General features: G+C 35.4%; 1 protein-coding gene across 5 annotated transcripts; it reads right to left on the bottom strand.

Moving 5' to 3' along the window:
- LOC138315441 (serine/threonine-protein phosphatase 4 regulatory subunit 1-like) lies at positions 1-20,580 on the bottom strand. Of its 5 annotated transcripts, none has more exons than XM_069256474.1 (21): positions 20,509-20,580; positions 20,380-20,424; positions 18,702-18,813; positions 18,483-18,592; positions 18,010-18,152; positions 17,731-17,791; positions 17,315-17,400; positions 14,953-15,057; positions 14,553-14,618; positions 13,933-14,091; positions 13,575-13,702; positions 12,346-13,190; positions 11,944-12,008; positions 11,412-11,597; positions 10,836-10,997; positions 10,182-10,282; positions 9,847-9,967; positions 9,017-9,132; positions 8,636-8,796; positions 4,829-5,013; positions 1-4,279 (listed from the first exon to the last, which is right to left on the bottom strand). In XM_069256474.1, the coding sequence occupies exons 1-21, from the start codon at positions 20,513-20,515 to the stop codon at positions 4,268-4,270; spliced, it is 2,976 nt and encodes a 991-aa protein (XP_069112575.1). In that variant the 5' UTR covers positions 20,516-20,580; the 3' UTR covers positions 1-4,267. The 5 variants fall into 5 exon arrangements, with proteins under 5 accessions (XP_069112575.1, XP_069112574.1, XP_069112573.1 ...); XM_069256473.1 differs by having other exon boundaries at positions 11,412-11,618; XM_069256472.1 differs by having other exon boundaries at positions 12,295-13,190.

The raw sequence follows: 20,580 nt of genomic DNA on the forward strand, positions 1-20,580 counted from the left end.
TTAATTGGTAAAATGTTTTATCACCTACTTATAGGCAACAGATTATCAAACAATACAAATTAGATAAATATTCATTACAACTTTAGAACACTTCAATCATTTCAGATTTGTTTTATTTACCACTTAAAACCGATAATATCAAATACTTGGCCACTCAAAATCACATATATTACCCAATAAATAAATGGATTTGGGTTGTGAAAGACAATATCGACATTCCCTAAATCCCGAGTATGTCTCGTTTTGATGCAGCACTTCATTCAAAGGAAAAAACATTTCAACATGATCCGATAGTCTTTCATTTTAGATAATATACTACCAGCAACATTTTATTGCTCAACCAAATTATCATTTCAACCAAATATATATAAATGATTCATACAATTTAGACAAAACTAAAAGTAGATAAATATTGTAGAGTACATTATGTACATTTCAAAATTTATATCAATTGGTAAAATCATATTTGAGTAACCTAGCACACATTTTTGTTTTAGTTACAACCACTTTTATTACAGTATGTAAATGACCTTAAGCAGGTATTTCATCCCTGATCACACCAATGACAAATCAAAAATGTATCCAAGGAAGACTCTGGATCAAAATTCTAAATAGATTACATCTATATTGATCAATATAGAGCTTTGTAATTTTTAACACGAGGCGCTGTAGTAGCTTTAATCAACAGCAATATCAATGTGGTATCAAAATAAATAATTATAGAGATTTTTTAAAATCTATTTTCCATCAAAAATGTTACACGCCTCTTTTACATCGTGCATGCACTTTAACAAAACTCATCTCGAATATCTAAAGAAGATCTCCACTCCATTAACTATAAATTTTGTTCAAAATTCAATCTACTTTAACCCTACTAATCTAGATTTTGGAGAATCACAATTTGCATCATCTTTAGCCAAGAAGTTAATGGCAAATTTCAAACTTTTGAAGTCTTGAAAAAAAAAAAAAAAAAAAAAAATGTAAGAACAAGAGGCCCCGAGTGTACACCTGGTTTGTAATGCGAACAAATGTTCTAAATACATGTTCATTGATCCTTTTCTGAAGGAAATTAATATTTACTTCTAATTTTCTTATTGAGCCCCCCTCAGTGCTCCAAAATGTATACAAATTCTGTTCCCCCTTCCCTTGAGGATATTTCTGACCAAATTTGGTTACAATCCATGCAGAACTCTATGACTAGTAGCAGTTTAAAGGATTTACATCTATTTCCCTATTGGGCCCCGCCAGTCCTGCCCGTTTGGGTCAGAACCAATATTTATTCAAACTGTTTCCTTCCCTAGAGGATATTTGTGGCCAAATTTGGTTACAATCCATGTAAAATTCTATGACTAGAAGCAATTTAAAAGAAATAACCAAAAGAACTGAAAAGCTTTTGATTCAGTTCGATTACTTTTAAGTAAATTGACATCCTCGAGTCCTCCGGTAACATTTAAGTTTGTTGTAACCGTTTAACATAGGAAAACGACAGGAGATGGATTTGCAAACATTACAAAATCAAGTCGATTGCATGTCACAGTTTTTATCATATTGCCAAAAGAATAAAAACACTGCTTAAAAAACAATTTGGTTACTAGATTATTTAAGAATAGATTTCAAATTAAAAGGTCTTGAAGGCACGAGAAATAAGAAACCTGGCTCGGGTACAATCATACAAATGGCTTACTTAACCAATTGATAATTTCGCTTTCTTTATCCTCTCTGTTAAAGTTATTCAAATATAATATAATATAATAATATAAATAATCTGGTACAGTTGCATTAATTGTTTTGCAATTTTAGTTATACTTATTGGTATATAATCATCACGAGAATTGATCTTGACTGGCTAAAAATGATTAAAATATTCAAAACATTACTGTATAAACATGTGCACAGATAATTCCTGAAAAGAAATAAGCGTTTTAATGGACTAGACTTCAATTGTGCTCCTATATGGCCTTCAGGACGTACAAGACATTCTGTTTAACACTTTCACACGTACCAACATGACCAGTATTCAGGGACTAAACTTGATTAAACTGTAGTCTTTTACAGTTATATAGCACTTTTAACTAGTCAAGAAATCGTAACAAGAGGTCCAAAGGGCCTTAACGGTCATCCGACTACCTTGACAATAGTAAAATTAATTATATATGGTGTCACTTTGTCATGATCATCTCAGGATCATTTTCAATTTTTTTCAACAAATTTTATTTCAAACAAGAGGCCAAAGGGCCTTAACATATAGGAAATTAATTAGATATAGTGTCATGGTAGTCATCTTTGATTTGGGATCAACCAGAGATGTAATTAACAATACTTTGTCGGGACCATGTCAGGATCATTTCATGCAAGTTTCAGCCAAATCGCACCGGTAGAACTCGAGAAGACGTCCAAAATGTGTTTTCAAGATTTCAATCTTGGATTTCAGATCGACCCGAAAAACAACAACACTTTGTCATTACCATGCAAGGTTCAAAATGTGTTTTCAAGATGGCGGCTGTGGCGGCCATCTTGGATTTCAGATCGACCCGAAAATAACAACACTTTGTCCGGACCATGTAAGGATCATTTCATGCAAGTTTCAGCCAAATCCCACCGGTAGAACTTGAGAAGAAGTTCAAAATGTGTTTTCAAGATGGCGGCTGTGGCGGCCATCTTGGATTTCAGATAGACCCGAAAATAACACTTTGTCGGGACCATGTCAAGATCATTTCATGTAAGTTTCAGCCAAATCCCACCGGTAGAAATTGAAAAGAAGTTCATAATGTGTTTTCAAGATGGCTGCTGTGGCGGCCATCTTGGATTTCGGATCGACCCGAAAAATAACAACATTTTGTCCGGACCATGTAAGGAGCATTTCATGCAAGTTTCAGCCAAATCCCACTGGTATAGCTTGAGAAGAAGTTCAAAATGTGTTTTCAAGATAGCTGCTGTGGCGGCCATCTTGGATTTCAGATCGACCTGAAAAATAACAACACTTTGTTGGGACCATGTCAAGATCATTTCATGTAAGTTTCAGCCAAATCCCACTGGTAGAACTTGAGAAGAAGTTCAAAATGTGTTTTCAAGATGGCGGCTGTGGCAGTCATCTTGGATTTTGGATCAACCCGAAAAATAACAACACTTTGTCGGGACCATGTCAGGATCATTTCATGCAAGTTTCAGCCAAATCCCACTGGTAGAACTTGAGAAGTTCAAAATGTGAAAAGTTAACGCACGGCGCACGAAACATGATGACTATAGGTCATCCTGACCCTAACCAAGCAATTTTCTCTTTTTGTTGTATACCATATATAATTCAGCATCTTTAGAATAATGATATCTACAGGCTATTAGCATAAAATTAAATCACTTGATGTCATATTGGCATTAAATTTAATATCATATTTTCAAATCAAATGGAAATACAACAAATTAAAGGAAAAGGCTGTATAAACAAAGACTTGTGATAGTATAATATCAAAGATATTGGTGTATTGTAAGATATGAACAGAATATCTGGGGAAAGTAAAACCTTATCACACTGTGGAATTTTTACTTGTTTAAAACAAGGACTAAAGTAGAAAGAGGACTTTAATAACTCCATCTATAAAGATGAAATAAGATGACAGTTTGGCATACAAGGCATTAAAAAATTTCTCTGGACATTAATATAATATCTATTATTTGAAGTAATATGAGCATGCCAATATGGCAAACAAAACTGTTATGCTGAAATCAGCAGCATTCATATTACTATGAACATAATTCTCCATTCTTCACACATACATTTCCTTCCTCACAAGACATACAACTTTTATTACATACATTTCATACGGTACACGTCTCTAAAGACTTCAAGCAGCATTTTCCACTCAAGTAAAACACCATAAATTTCCTCACACAAACAACACAAAGTCACAGCCCATTTGGATAATAAGAATAATATATATGTATATATTGTACAAGTTAGGCCAAGTTAAAAAAATATTTGATTCCTATAAATATGGTCGTCAATTGATGGAGGGGCCCAACATCATGTATTTGGTTTGTAAGTTTTGCAAATATAACTGTTTATGGACTAGATGCATGTTTCGGCTATGTATACAGAAAACGAAGATTTTTCAAACATGGCCTACAGACACCAGCATCTGTCTTGTACTATTTAGCATGGTTATCACAAATCATTTACATGTGCAGCTATTATCACAGCCTGTCACATTGCATACAGTTGATTCTTGGTCCCTGAGTCCTAATACCTTGGACACATCCGGGTTCCTCTGTTCTACACAGGAAGCTGCAAAGGAAACAGGTATGTATTACAATATATAGTGTACTATAATACAAGTGAAATTATATGTCTGTAAAGGACTATAATTTCAAAGGGTCAGGTTAAATTTTGGGCTACACAGTATTGAGGTACCTGTCAGAGATGGAAACACTACCTTTTGTAACGACAAATAGGCTTTTTCTTTTGGAGACATGAGTTACTTTCATCTGCAATACAACATTTCTCTCAACTTTTCATTTATTTTATCATGGAAATGGTCTATAATCTCCTCAAAAATATGACAATATATTGAATAATGTTCTACTTTCTGCTTAGTTCACCATCAATATTCACTATTACAGCAAGAATTCTAACGTTCTAGAGGAAACTCCAATAATATTCTTTCTGTAAAAGTAAGTGTGGAATGTTTTTAAGACATCCTTTGAATGTCAATGACGTATTGTTGTTACTATGGCAGCTTACAATCTTTTTTCTCCACCTATGCAAGGTAATTGCAATACAAATCCCTGACCAGTAGAAATCTCGCACATCAATAATGGATGGTAAGAAAATTACCGTTTCTTCCTGTGAATAGTTATTTCCTTGTATATAATCAGGATGAAGGTCTTCCTCATGATCGACAAAGGTATCCTGCTGGGGACAAGCAAAGAAACGCACATCACGATCACTGTCCGACTGTAAATTCTGTAGAGTCTTACACATCTCATCATACAGAGGGTTCTTCGGTGATGTGAAATATTCTGCAACAGGAAATTGAATATGTAGGTACAGGCAATACAATGTATTACCATATATTTCGACTGCTTTTAGTGATGAAATATAAATCTCTACCTGACATGACTAGCCATGCCTTACTTTACTATTGGATTTCAAGGTGCATCATACTAGTTCTTCTTTTTTCCCCAACTGAAGTAAACAATGTCAAAGTGATAACCGAAATTTTGAAAACAAGAGGCCCAAAGGGCCTTAACGGTCATCTGACTACCTTGGCAATAGTAAAATTAATTTCATATGGTGTCACTTTGTCAGGACCATGTCAGGATCATTTTCCATTTCCTTCAACAAATTTTATTTCAAACAAGAGGCCCAAGGGCCTTAACATGTAGGAAATTAATTAGATATAGTGTCATAGTAGCCTTCTTCAATTTGGGATCAACCAGAGATGTAATAACATTTTGTCGGGACCATGTCAGAATCATTTCATGCAAGTTTCAGCCAAATTGCACCGGTAGAACTTGAGAAGAAGTTCAAAATGTGTTTTCAAGATGGCGGCCATCTTGGATTTCGGATCAACCCAACAACACTTTGTCTGGACCATGTCAAGATCATTTCATGCAAGTTTCAGCCAAATCGCACCGGTAGAACTTGAGAAGAAGTTCAAAATGTGTTTTCAAGATGGCGGCTGTGGCGGCCATCTTGGATTTCGGATCGACCCGAAAAATAACAACACTTTGTCGGGACCATGTCAGGATCATTTCATGCAAGTTTCAGCCAAATCGAACCAGTAAAACTTGAGAAGAAGTTCAAAATGTGTTTTCAATATGGCAGATGTGCCGGTCATCTTGGATTTCGGATTGACCCGAAAAATAACAACACTTTGTCGGGACCATGTCAGGATCATTTCATGCAAGTTTCAGCCAAATCGCACGAGTTGAACTTGAGAATAATTTCAAAATGTGTTTTCAAGATGGCGGCTGTGGCGGCCATCTTGGATTTCGGATCGACCCGAAAAATAACAACACTTTGTCGGGACCATGTCAGGATCATTTCATGCAAGTTTCAGCCAAATCGCACCGGTAGAACTTGAGAAGAAGTTCAAAATGTGTTTTCAAGATGGCGGCTGTGGCGGCCATCTTGGATTTCGGATCGACCCGAAAAATAACAACACTTTGTCGGGACTATGTCAGGATCATTTCATGCAAGTTTCAGCCAAATCGCACCGGTAGAACTTGAGAAAGTTCAAAATGTGTTTTCAAGATGGCGCCTGTGGCGGCCATCTTGGATTTCGGATCGACCCAAATAATAACAACACTTTGTCGGGACCATGTCAGGATCATTTCATGCAAGTTTCAGCCAAATCGCACCGGTAGAACTTGAGAAGAAGTTTAAAATGTGTTTTCAAGATGGCGGCTGTGGCGGCCATCTTGGATTTCGGATCGACCCGAAAAATAACAACACTTTGTCGGGACCATGTCAGGATCATTTCATGAAAGTTTCAGCCAAATCGCACCGGTAGAACTTGAGAAGAAGTTCAAAATGTGTTTTCAAGATGGCGCCTGTGGCGGCCATCTTGGATTTCGGATCGACCCGAAAAATAACAACACTTTGTCGGGACCATGTCAGGATCATTTCATGCAAGTTTCAGCCAAATCGCACCGGTAGAACTTGAGAAGAAGTTTAAAATGTGTTTTCAAGATGGCGGCTGTGGCGGCCATCTTGGATTTCGGATCGACCCGAAAAATAACAACACTTTGTCGGGACCATGTCAGGATCATTTCATGCAAGTTTCAGCCAAATCGCACCGGTAGAACTTGAGAAGAAGTTCAAAATGTGTTTTCAAGATGGCGGCTGTGGCGGCCATCTTGGATTTCGGATCGACCCGAAAAATAACAACACTTTGTCGGGGACCATGTCAGGATCATTTCATGCAAGTTTCAGCCAAATCGAACCAGTAAAACTTGAGAAGAAGTTCAAAATGTGTTTTCAATATGGCAGATGTGCCGGTCATCTTGGATTTCGGATTGACCCGAAAAAAAATAACAACACTTTGTCGGGACCATGTCAGGATCATTTCATGCAAGTTTCAGCCAAATCGCACGAGTTGAACTTGAGAATAATTTCAAAATGTGTTTTCAAGATGGCGGCTGTGGCGGCCATCTTGGATTTCGGATCGACCCGAAAAATAACAACACTTTGTCGGGACCATCTCAGGATCATTTCAGGTAAGTTTCAGCTCAATCCCACTGGTCAAACTTGAGAAGAAGTTCAAAATGTGAAAAGTTAACGCACGCGGACGGACGGCGCACGCGCACGACGACGGACGAAACATGATGACTATAGGTCATCCTGACCCTTCGGGTCAGATGACCTAATAATATTACAATAAAACCTGTGTAATGAGGCACCCCAATGGACAGACAAAAATGTGACATGTGCCTTAATATGCAGGTTACCAATGGATTGCGACACAACAATATACACTTTATTTGTATTAACATTGAAACAACAATACTGGACTTAGATGAATAAGTTAAACATGTTTCCAAATTATGAATAATTCGTAAAATAATTTCAAACCTGTTACAATACTTGTCAAAATCTAACTTAATCTATGTGAGATAACAAAATTTAATTTCTTTATCATTTCTTATTAGTTTTACACAGATTTACTATTAATAAATATACCTTTTATTCAGATCCTTTAATATATTTTTTTACAAATTATTTGTTAAAAAATTAACTTTTTTTTTTTTTTTGGAAAAATAATTCCCTTCCCATTTAAAAAACAACAACAAAAAAACGTGATTATTAGTGAAATCCTGAAATTGTATACCAATCCAGATCCACGATTACAATTACCGAAAATTGTGGCCATTATGATTCCAAAGTTTATAATGCCAATTGGAACTGGGGTACTTGTCAAGGAGTGTTGTTTGCTTAATTATCAAGCCAGTGCCTCACTGCCTGGTATGTAGGTAAGGCTAGGATTGACAATTTAAGAGAAGCATTACACAGGTCATTTGTACGAAATATGTGCAAGAAATGTGTGACGCAGACGCGTTAGACACATTAAACTGGTGAAATGTACATAGAAAATACCGCGGGAGGACTTTGGATGCAACACATTAGTAGACAGGTTTGACTGTTCATTCTTTTTGTGCTATAACTGAATGAACCATGTAAAACTAGAACTGTCGTCAGAATGGACCAATACCCCTGCTGCACAAATTTAGTAATAACTCCATTAATAGAGGGCATTGTAAAACCCTATATTGATTGCTTAACTCTCCTGTATGCTGAGGTTCTGTGTGCCAAATATTAATCGAAAATGTCAAGTAGTTTAGGAGGATTTTGCCAAACAAAGTTGTATCTACAGACAACCTGATTCCAGTTTAACCCCCTTAACTTCGTTGCAGGGGTATAATGATGGAGCTAAGGAATTGAAACAATTTTCCAACTCTACCATAGATGCATACTTATATAGGAAAATTACAAAGCATCATCTATGTCATACATGTCCCAAAAAGTTTTCTCTGAAGAATACATATTCATTATATTCCTTCTATAAAAACCTTTGTGTGCAAGTTTCTTTCATAAATGATCACGTGAAATACACATTTGATACCGGTAAATCCAACTTACCACGTGTGAATATGTGTCGAGACATTGTTTTGGCAACAGAAATTCTCACATTTGGCACAACATCATGACATAGCGATAAAAGACTTGGCACCAGTTCTGTAGTGAAGATCTCAATTGGAACGGCATCCTCCTCTAGTATATATTCTATCAACTGAGCATACCTGAAACAAGTCATCAATACCATTAGAAAGTTGATCCAAAATTAAACAAAGATTTATTAAAAATATATTAATACTTTTTTCAAACAGATAAGAACCACTGGAAAATATATCTGAATGACTAGATGTTTAAAACTACAAGTAACTGCATAAAGCATTCCATTTAATCTATTTTATTACAGAATTATTTAAGACACCATCCTCATTATTATGCCATACTTACACTTGTCTTCTGGCCCATTTATTGCTCTCTGCAAATTTTTCTTTCAATGCCTTAACCAAACCTACAGTTAATTTTTCATCATTTTGGTCAGCCATTCGTTTCAGCATGATACTTAGCTGTTAAAATAAATGCAAATGAATGACTGATTTATATCTAACTTTCCCCTAAAAATTTATTTGATACAAAGACGAATTGGAAATACTACATGAACTTTCATTCAATTGACACAAATTATGCATTTTTCGCTCTAGAATCTAAATATTTACTGTTTATATATTAGGTGTAATCAACTTTCAATTTACTCCATATTTAGTTACAATTGAAATGATAGCTCCATTTAAAGATGCTCCACTGCCTACAGGACATACATGATACTCATCATTTGAACAATAATTGGTGTTTGTTTATGTATATATGTCTGATTAACACAAAAAATACTATAAAATAATTTATTTTGCCTTTGGTGCATGCACAATCAGTACTTAATTCCATAAAGGATATAGTGCCATGGAATTTTTTCGGGCTGCAATTAATTATCTGCTCTATTTTTAACTTGAAGTAAAATTAGAAGCTCAACCTTTTCAATGGTGGTAATGGTGTAAAGTAACTAACTTTTGTAACTGAAGAAAAATACTAATTTGTCTGCTCCTGTTCTTGATGGACAAAAAATACCATTTATCAGCGATGGAGCATCTTTGAAATATATAGTACATAACAAGACCTGAAACTAAAAAGTAGATTTCAAATTGGACACAAGTATCATCAATCTATTCATCTCTTTTATGGAGCACAATGTAGAATTATCTCTTTAAACAAAGAAATCCTCTTACCAATCTGAAAGCTGCCTGGCGAACTTCCGACACCTTGTCCTCGGCTAAAGTTATACCTAAAGGCAGGAGGTAGTGGCTGACTTCGTGGGCAGAGAATAGCTCTGACATCAACATAAGCTGACTGTAACAAGAAGAGACTTAAATTATCATTCTATTTCAAAATATCTTGTAATTAAAAGTGCTCTGACAATTAACATCTATCTAAATGCTTTTCTAATTATATATTTAATACAAAGATCCTCTTTAATTTAATAAAATTCATCGATTACTTGTGTATTTGCATATAAATTCTAAACAAGCCGGCTCTAACCAATAGTCAAAATACATCAACTTACTCTGCCAATTCAAGTCGGAATCGCCAGTTGCGACAGTTGTCGGTATTCATAAAGCACTCCACTTTAGTAAGATATTGTTGTCGCATATTGGGTTTTAAAAGCTGTAAAATCAAACACATACTCATAAAAATTTCTCAATTGTTAACTAATTTAGCAAATTTACCAAATATAACAGAGAGATCTTGGTGCCCGCCAAAGAATGATCTATGTCTGCCAATGGAAAGAGGGATCTTTTCTCAGCTTTTCAAACTTTTACTCGTACTTCATATGAAATTTGAGAAAGACCCTTTCAGAACTTTCTGATATATATATATCAGTAACAAACAATTATCAAAATCCAAAATGGCTCCCTGTTGGCCATCTTGTTCACCGATCGGTCCCAAAAATGCAATATGCAGATGAAATTTGAGACAGATCCCTTCAGTACTTTCTGAGGAACAGCAATAACAAGAATTGTTAACAGACTGAAGGATGATGGACTATGGATGAAAGGCGAATTGAGTAAATTCTTAAAAGACAATAAGTCAAATAATTGATACTATAAAAGCAGAAATGTTACAGCTTTGCTATATAAAGAATAGTATCCCAAAATTAATGTCATGGTAAAAGTATTTCACACAAATCAAAGGGTTCTTAATCAGAAAGACTACTCACCCTTAGAAAGTCTGCTAAATGTTTCAATACTCCAATGCGAACTTCATCTAAATCTTTGAGGAATCCATCAAATACAGGAACAAGGTCTCTATGTGTTATTTCCTCTCCCAGTATTAATGCCATTTCATGTATGGAAAAGGCCAGTGTTCTTCTTACCTTCCACTGCAGACAACAACACAAAATACCAGGACTTTTAGCATAAATTATCAAAAATACTCAAAAAAATGTTGGGAACAGAGATTGAACAAGATTAAGGAACACCGAAATCAATAGAATAGCCAGAAAATTTAAGGACACTATTTAAACTATTCATAACATCTTCATTGTGCATTATTTCAAAAGATATTGGTAGTAAAGTTTTTCTAATCAATCAATTTTTATCAAAAGCTAGTACACTGTAATTGCTTCATAATCTAGTACAGTAATGAGAACATTGGTATTAACCCTGTTCAGGAGTCAATTGGAACCCAAGCCAGACTAGAAAATTTGCAACCAGACCTGAAACCATATGCAAATACAGAAACTACCCATGTTAAATTTGTAATTTATTCCACTAAAACTACTCTTAAGACTTACCTGCATGTCTGTGGCTAGTACATCATAAAGCATCTTGATACAGTTCCAGTTTTTTCGACCTAGTGTGTAGGCCACTGCTGGCAGATTGTAGGCACAGTGACGAGTGATCTCTGTATCAACAGTCTGAGCCCGGGACGGATCAGCCATCCCCAGGTAACTCTCAAGCAGGCTCTGGGGCACTATGTCCTGGTTTAAACACATCAACATCTGCTTCAATATAACAATCTATTCTTCACCATTTTCTTGAACAATATTGAACAATTTCACCAATACAAATTTATTACTTAATAGTAAAACACAAAATTTTGTTACTTGAATAATTACAATAATTATCAATATTTCAACTATTCATGATCAATTCACAATTTAAATGAAAGTAATTGTTTTGCTTAACACAAATTTTTATTGTAAAACTACTAGAGGAAAAAGACAACCGAAATGCTAATTTCATGACAGAGCATTTGATGGTTAACATGCTACATGGAGTGGCTGATATATAGAAATTTCAAAACACTATGGTCAGAATTAATACCTGTTGTTGAGCTAGTTGTGCCTCGTCCATTTCTGCATTATCTGATAAACTGCTTCCATTGATGTCTGCAAGTTAGAGTAATTACATAATTATACCCATAAGATGTTGCACATTTATTTTGCAATGAAAACTTAATCCAATTTATCAAAATGCTTTTGTAGACGAATACTGTTAATTTCTGGTGGAAAAGAGAAGTGGAATAAATGCATTAAACTTGTAGTACTGTCGAAAGAATAATTCAGGAAATATTCAAAATAGAATCTGGTAATTTATCATACTAAATGGCAAATATGATAGTGGCTTGTGAAAAATGGTTTCTAAAGCTACATAATATACCTAATAGAAACCAACCTTTTACAACACCATCCACAATTTTACTGGTGGTCTCATTCAAATGCTCACCAAGGACATGTGTACTGCCAATGTTATCAACAGTCTCATCACACACAGTATTTACACTGGCAGTGTGGAAAGTGACTCCTCCTTCTATCACAGTCTGTTTGGACTCCCTGTCCTCGTCTAAGTTTAGCCAGTTGAGTGTGTCCGACAATTTATCACTAGATGCTTGTGTATTGCTATCTGACGTATTAGTGTCCTGGGGACTGGACAAACTAAACATCTTGTCCTCCCGTACTTTGGTGGTCACATGAAAGTTGGTGGCAGCTCCATTTACAATATCAAAATCTAAGTCAATCTCGGGTAATGGAGTCCGCCAATACTGGAAAGAATTGAAATTGGTTCCTACATTATCTAAGTGTATATGCACTACATCTTCTGATCCAGCAGAAGAGCTTTCTTTTTCAGTTGCAGAGTTTGATAAAACATTTTCAGAACTATCTTTTGATTCTTCCGCCCCTTCCTGTACATAAGCCGACTTCTCATTATCACAGACCTGTTCACTTTCTCTAGTTTCACTCTGTTCACTACTGTCATTGTCTTTTACAACTTTGGTATCTTCAGGCGATGCTGATTTTTCTGCCTCCTTGTAACATTTGGCACGTAACTCTTCAGGTGAAATATCTGGTGTGTCTTTGGTTTCCGACTCGAGAATACCTACATCAATTTCATTGTCATTAGAGATCTCCATTGGTTCTCCAGTGTTATCACAGTCACAGTTCGTACTACCACCTTCCTCAACAACCTTCAGGTCTCTTGCGTTAGATTCCTCCTCACATACTTCAGAAGATGCAAGAATGTCATCTTTGTCAATTTGACCAACTATATTTTGTAGCCTTTCACCACTTTCCCTGCAAATCGAAAATAATATATCCAGGAAAAAGAATATTTGGGGAATTATTTTGTAACCCAATTTCTCTCCATTATCTCTCTTGTTTAGTATTTAGTAACACTAAATCATATATAATATCTAATTCAAACGATAATATTTGTGATACTTAAACAAAATCAAGACTTTTACAATAAACAAAATTTGTGCATTCTTCGCTATCAATTTCTCAGAACATGTAAGTGCAAACAAGTTTTATTGAAATATTTTCATTTCTTCCGATACAAATTTGCAAGATATTCAACTGGTCAAAACTGGCAATATTTCATTTTCTTTTTAAAATAAATTCAGACAGAATTCCAAATATATCATCTCTCCCCTCCCTACTAAGATTACAGATACCTACAGTGCTAATAATATTTCAGGATTCTTGATACAGAGAATCCCATCATCATCAACATATAATCCGGTTACTCCTGGGTCAGCAAACGTTGAAATGAATGGACCTAATTGTTGAAATGCTGCCATCCGTACCTTCAAATAAAGTCATAATTTTTAAATATACAAAGTAGTTGTACAGCTATACCTTAATTATATAGACATGAATTTAATTGAAACAATTAGTTGCTGGTTATATTTCTGTTTTAACTTTCCTTCTCGCATCCATTTCCCTATTAACAAAATTGCTTATTCTAAAATTTCATAGTTTGAGTTTTCAGATAAAGTATACAAGTATAAAACTAACATCCTGAAAATTTGCTTACCCATCGAGATAGATCACAGAGCAAATTAACAAAGAGCGTGGACAGTTCTCCCCTGCGTACATCTGGTGAACAGGCACATGATACAGCCATGAAGCATTCTGCACAGGCCTTCCTCACTCCCCACACACCATCCTCACACAAGTAATAGAACTTTGGCAGCTGGAAAACATTTGTGATTTTATTATTTAAAATATTTAACCTCAAACCTAAATTTGAATTCAACAAAATAAGATTTTGTATATTTCAAATTCAAAACTGAAACAAGAGAATACAAAATATCCCTTTACAATACTTTAGTGCATCTTTTGAGAATGTCAAAATTATGATACAAGAAAAACTTTATAGTACATTATAGTCATTATCATTATGAATGATGTGATAAGACCTCTTGGGGCCGCGGTGGCCGAGTGGTTAAGATGTCCCGACATACTACCACAAGCCCTCCACCTCTGGGATGCGGGTTCGAATCCCATGTGGGGCAGTTGCCAGGTACTGACCGTTGGCCGGTGGTTTTTCTCCGGGTACTCCGGCTTTCCTCCACCAACAAACCTGGTACGTCCTTACATGACCCTGGCTGTTAATAGGACGTAAAAATAAACAAACCAAATAAGACCTCTTACCAATTGTTGTTCTGTATTTCCCTGTCCAACTACAGTACAGAAGTCTCCAAAGTTTGCTGCACACACCTAAAATTTCAACAAACTTCCTGTAGTACAGAAAACTACTAATAGAACAGCATAGTTTATCTACTTTGTCCCATGTTCTAGTTGTAGGTTCATATCTTTAGTGTGGATTTTTTTTATAAGACAAAATTGACCATTTAATCACGTCTTGTTTACAGCATTTTATGCAATCAGGAATATATTCCCTCTCAAGTATCAAAGTGAACTATGTAATCTTGATTTATAATATATCACAAGTTCACAGAATGTCAAGTTTGGTTGAATTGATCTAATAGTACCACTACAAATTTGAACAGAAAGATCAATGACCAAAAAGTAGACTTGGCTATGAAATTACCTTTCGCACATGAAAAAGGGGATCTGTGCACATCTCGCAGTATCTGGGTAAGAACACACGCTCGGTCATTTCCTTTCCTAATAAAGGAGCCATTTTGCTCATCAGCTGCAAAAATAAAGATAAATCAATGCTTCAATTTTTAAATTGCAAAAGGGAAGTGAAAAAACATATAGCAGCTTATCTTTTATCTTCATAGAAATTTAAAATGCTTTTCTACAATTAAGACATCAATCCTCCCAGAGAACAATGCTGATAGGACAGAAATATCTGTCATCAAAGCTGGCTGTGATATGACAGTTTTATTAACACATCACGGCCACTTTGACAGCAGCATTTTCCGCCTTCCTCGGAGTTACGAGAGGTGTAATAAAGGTTCACTAAGTGTCCACAGCTTCGACTGAATCATCTCAAAACAAATCAATGATTTTTTTTTATATCACAAATGTTGCACAAATCACAATAAAGCTACACATTACACAAGCAATAAAGTTTATCAAAATTCAAGAAAATGTACATAAAGTCTTGTGTAGTCCTTCTCAAACTGTGGAACCATCAGTAGTGTTCTTGATATGGTAGTAGTTTGATTGTTCTGCCAAAGCTCATCAAAGCTGGCTGTGATATGGAAAAGAAGTAGCACATCACAGCCACTTTGACAGTCTCAACAGATTAGATTCAGTCTTCATTTGATCATCCCTTGAGCCGACAACTCCACTTCATTGCCTAGTTGGCTTTAGTTCAACACTGAAAAGGACAGAATCTTTTTTAATCTGTGAATACTTTTGTATATCAAAATTCTTAAATGATTCTCCACAATATTGGTAAAACAAAGCAGAAGTATATGCCCTAAAGCTCATCAAAGCAGGCTGTGATATGAACTATAGTATCAACACATCACAACCACTTCAATGCACTTAAGAACACCAAATCATTCATTATAGCAGGCATCACTAAGCTGTTCCAAGGCAACACTTATAGAGAGAACAAGTACTTCACTGTCAATTACAGTTGCTGAGCTCATCAAAGCTGGCTGTGATATGACTATATAACAACATAATTCACAGCCACTTTGACAAGTCAGAAAACCTGTATTCTATTTAGATTCAGATTAACCCAAGCATCATAGAGAAGGTATCAATCAAAGGAACATATAACAAGAGACAGAGAAAGATGTGGCTTGGCAAGATGAGGTTGATACTGCCCCGAGCTCATCAAAGCTGGCTGTGATATGATAATGGTGAACATTTCACAACCACTTTGATGCCTCTGACCAATACTACAGGCACACAAATGATGTTTACCTACACTCTGTACAGTAGGTCACTAAAGTGTTAGTACAAAATATGTAATGTAGGACATAGATAAACATTAGGATTTTTTCTTAGAAAGGAAACAATGTGCTGTATTCATTGCAGTTCAATAGGCAATTGCTTCTTTACAGAAAGCTGTTATTTCTTTTAGTTGATTTTTTTTTTTTGTAATTTCCCCAATTCAAATTTTGCTAACCCCCCCCCCCCCTTTCCCTTACACAACATGGAGGTAGTTTTATTAGAAGTGCAGCAATAGATACTTGGTAGCACAGGAGACAAAATCATAAGGTGATGGACTCTGATGATTATCTTGATACAAATACACATATATATGTAGAAATGCCAAACCTAGATACTGATCCAAGCAGGCTGTGATACAATCAATATCACTGAACCACAGCCACTTGGTCAGAACCCCTGTCCAGCTACACATGGTTTTCCTCACACTGAAATATTTACATTACAAAACATGCATGCACGGAGAAATATAAAAGAGGAGACTGTGAATGAGAAGAAATCAGAGAAAATGATAATGGTGAGAAAACAGACAGTATGGCTCATCAAAGCTGGCTGTGATAGGGCTAATAGCTGACTATAACATCCAGCATTGACAGTCACACCAGACTGATTTTACAATGTCAAACATTCCAGTTGGCACATATCCTCACAACACTTAAACCTTATCCGACACCTGCTACAATTCGAAACTGATGACATTCAAATATACATGCCAAAATCTCCAGAAAACATCCAAAATAACTCAAACTATGAAACAATATTCAAATTCAGTATTGCAGTGTGATCTTGTCCTGGCAGCACATCCCTCCACTGCGCAAAAGACAGGGTAGTAAGGTGATGCAATACTTAACATCTCACTACCCATGTCTTTCACAGAGTAGAGATAAATGGTTCATTACATGAGACGGACACTCAAATGTAGATGTCAGAATTAGGTCATATATATGTTTGTATGTGATAATTAATGATTCAATAAATGTGTAATACATCAAGCAGATCCTTAAGTCTTCCAGCTTTTACAACACTGATGTACTTACAGCCACAGCCTCTGTTCTATAATCGTCCAAACTGTCGGGGCTGGCAAGGTCTAGTATAACACTCACTACTTGTTGTTCTATATCCGCTGAAATAAACAATGTATAACAAATTTGTATTGTATGAAATACATAATTCATAACAAGTTACTATTATGTGAAAAACACAATCAACAAGATGCTAAAATACACAATCAAATCACTTCTGGTAACAGTCCCTCTCCTCATGTGGTAACTGTCTAGCTAAACCTATTACAGATTACCTATAGATTTAATAGCAAGATTTCACGATTTCACAAGTCTGTTGTATTAGAGGGATCTTGTTTGAAAAGCTACATAGATTTCACGAAAATTTTGCTATAACGCAGTACAATAAAGAATCCATCACATCCAACTCTTTCCATCTAAAGTTAACTCACCTTTAACTATTAATTCCTGTTCCAACAGCACCAATAGGGCAGCTTGACTTGTTTTTCTAACCTACAACCAACCAAAAAAAAAAAAAAAAAGTGATTTCAAGACCGAACATACCAGAATTCAAACTTTAGCAGTAAATGAGAAACAAATTCAAAATGCTTTGTGAAAAGATCAATTCAAAATATCAATAATAATGATTGTTCAAATTATTCATTTTACAAGGATTGCCAACAGCCCTACGGCGACGATGCTTTCCTATAATAATGATTGCTGTCAATTACCTGATTGTGGTGGTCGTTTAGGTACCTTACTACCATAGGAAGGACATACAAAGGCACAGAATTTTGAAATACTATTGCATGTTCATGGCAATATACAGCTATGTGTGGCACCTGTTCCATCAACTCGGATCGAACAATGGGATCTGAAAGAACCAAAATATACATAAATGATGCATCATATGCCTAAACAATGTCAAATAAATTTTACATTTTTTGGTTTTATAAAAGTCATTTAAGGAATAGTATAAGAGTTCATTGTAGTCATAAATACCATGAATTTAATGCTTATACTATTTACTAGAACAATGAACCTCATTTTTAAGACATAAACAAAATCAAACTGTGTGGAAACTTGTCTTGATATATCATTATTGTAAAGTCATTAAAATGAAATTAACAGTTTCAGAACATTACAATCTAAAAATATTTTTGTACATGAATGCTTAATTTTGACAATCAATTAAAGTACTAACCACTGTCCTCCGAGAGCCTAACCATTGCATTGAGGACGGCAACACATTCCCCGTCTGTTGTGTCTTCCACGGCTCGTAGTGTGTCCAGCAGACCTCTTGCCACCATTTGTCTGATCAAAAAAATGTCATTAGCATTTTATTTCAGAAATTCATTTGGGAAAAGAATTACCAAGAATGTGACAGAAAACCATTAATCAGATCAGCAATCTGCCACTTTACCTAGTGTAAACGTTGTCACTCTGCATGTATTTTTCGAGTTTCTGTAAAGGAGTAAGCTTGTCATCTGTTCCATAACTATCTTCTCCATCAAGGCTGTCGTCGAGTCCAAATCCTATTAAAATAAAAGCCAAATTTGTACAATACCTAAAATGCTGAGCGTACAGAGATGCACTTCAGCAAATTCAAATTATCTTTTTCATATGCAAGATTCTTGAAATTTAATGCTTTACCGAGTTATTAACCAATGAGATTTGAAAATAACAAGTTCCTCAAATTTGCAGGCAATATGTCTATCAATTAAAAAAACAAGCTTATCCTGAAGTAACGATTGATCAGCATTAGGATTTATCTATCAATATTTATTTCCACAAATCACTTATTATTCACAATGAGTTAAATGAATGATCAGTCTGTATTTACTGTAAATAAACAACAATGAATCAACCATCAATTTTGACATTTGCTTAGCTGAAAATCATTTGAATTAATGCGATATACTCAGGTTGGGTACATGTAAATTTAATGCTTTTATGGTGATAGCTATATATATAAAACAGGCAAAAAACATATCTGGTTTTGTCTGCAAGCATTTTTATCTCAAAAAATGTTGTTTTTTCACCAGTTTTATATAGCTATTTATCATTATAATAGCAATAAATAAACAAATGCCCAACCCGATACTTGTTATTATTCTCATGCTTCAACCAAGTGAATTTAATTTCCTTATTTATGAACAACTTAAAAGCTAGGACAAATATACGAATAATGACTCAAGGAGAGAATGGATGTTTTCATAATTGAATAGAAAACGTAGGAATATGCGCCGTGGAAAGTTATTGAACAGAATTTGGCGAAGAAAACGTTAAAACTACCTGTCCGAGTCATGGGACATGTGCGCGGACTATTTACGTTTGGAAATGGCTTCCTGCACAATGGCTTTGTTCTCCAAACGTTTCTTATGTTCTCCAATAGAATACCACGTGTTATTTTCATAACGTGACAATTTGCAAAATGATAAATATTCATATTAGGTACAATTTCTAATATACTCACGTTTAGATATAAAACACAAAATTGGCGGGCTCCTATCGAATCCCCCGCTGAAGAAGGATGGCAGCGTGACCTAATTTACCATTAATCACAGAACCACTCTCGGAGGATGTTCTTACTCATATATGACTAAGTGTTATTATTTCGAAATCAATACTGTGACAACGTTCAAGTCGATACCTTTAACCAGTAGAATACCTGATTACTTCCACGTGAAAACATGTAAATAATACAGCAAATCACGAAAATAATCATCCCAAAATTGAACGGGACATCGGTGCGCGCGAACACAACACAGTTCAAAAGGTCAGGGAAACCCAAGGTCACGTGACCCACCTTCATGGCATCACGATATTCGGAAAAACTCGGCGTCGTGTTTGAATTTCGACAGAATTACACGTGCACGGTTACCTTTCACCCATTCCTAACCACATATTACTCTAAATATCCAAATAAACTTATCTACTACATAAATATCATACCACAAAACGATTTTATGAATGAGAAATATACAAATAACGGCGCGAAAGGATATCGAATCTATATAGAACTTGGGACGGCATTTTTCTTCTCCGCATCATCAAAACTGACCCACATACGATTATAATAAAATGGAGGTAATACATACCATCTTCGGGGTTGTCATCGTTTAAGTCGGTATAAAAGTCAATATCTGAAAGGTAATATAATTACGTCAGTGAAGGCGCAAAAGTTCAAATTTCGTATAACAAACTATTGATATGTGAGGAGGACTCACCCGCCATGTTGGAAAAGGCCCATCAATATGTAACAAGCGTTACGATTGGTCGGCTTGCTGGAATTTTCCGCA

Source organism: Argopecten irradians, chromosome 2 (assembly GCF_041381155.1).
Source record: "Argopecten irradians isolate NY chromosome 2, Ai_NY, whole genome shotgun sequence".
In the NCBI taxonomy this organism is placed as follows: domain Eukaryota; kingdom Metazoa; phylum Mollusca; class Bivalvia; order Pectinida; family Pectinidae; genus Argopecten; species Argopecten irradians.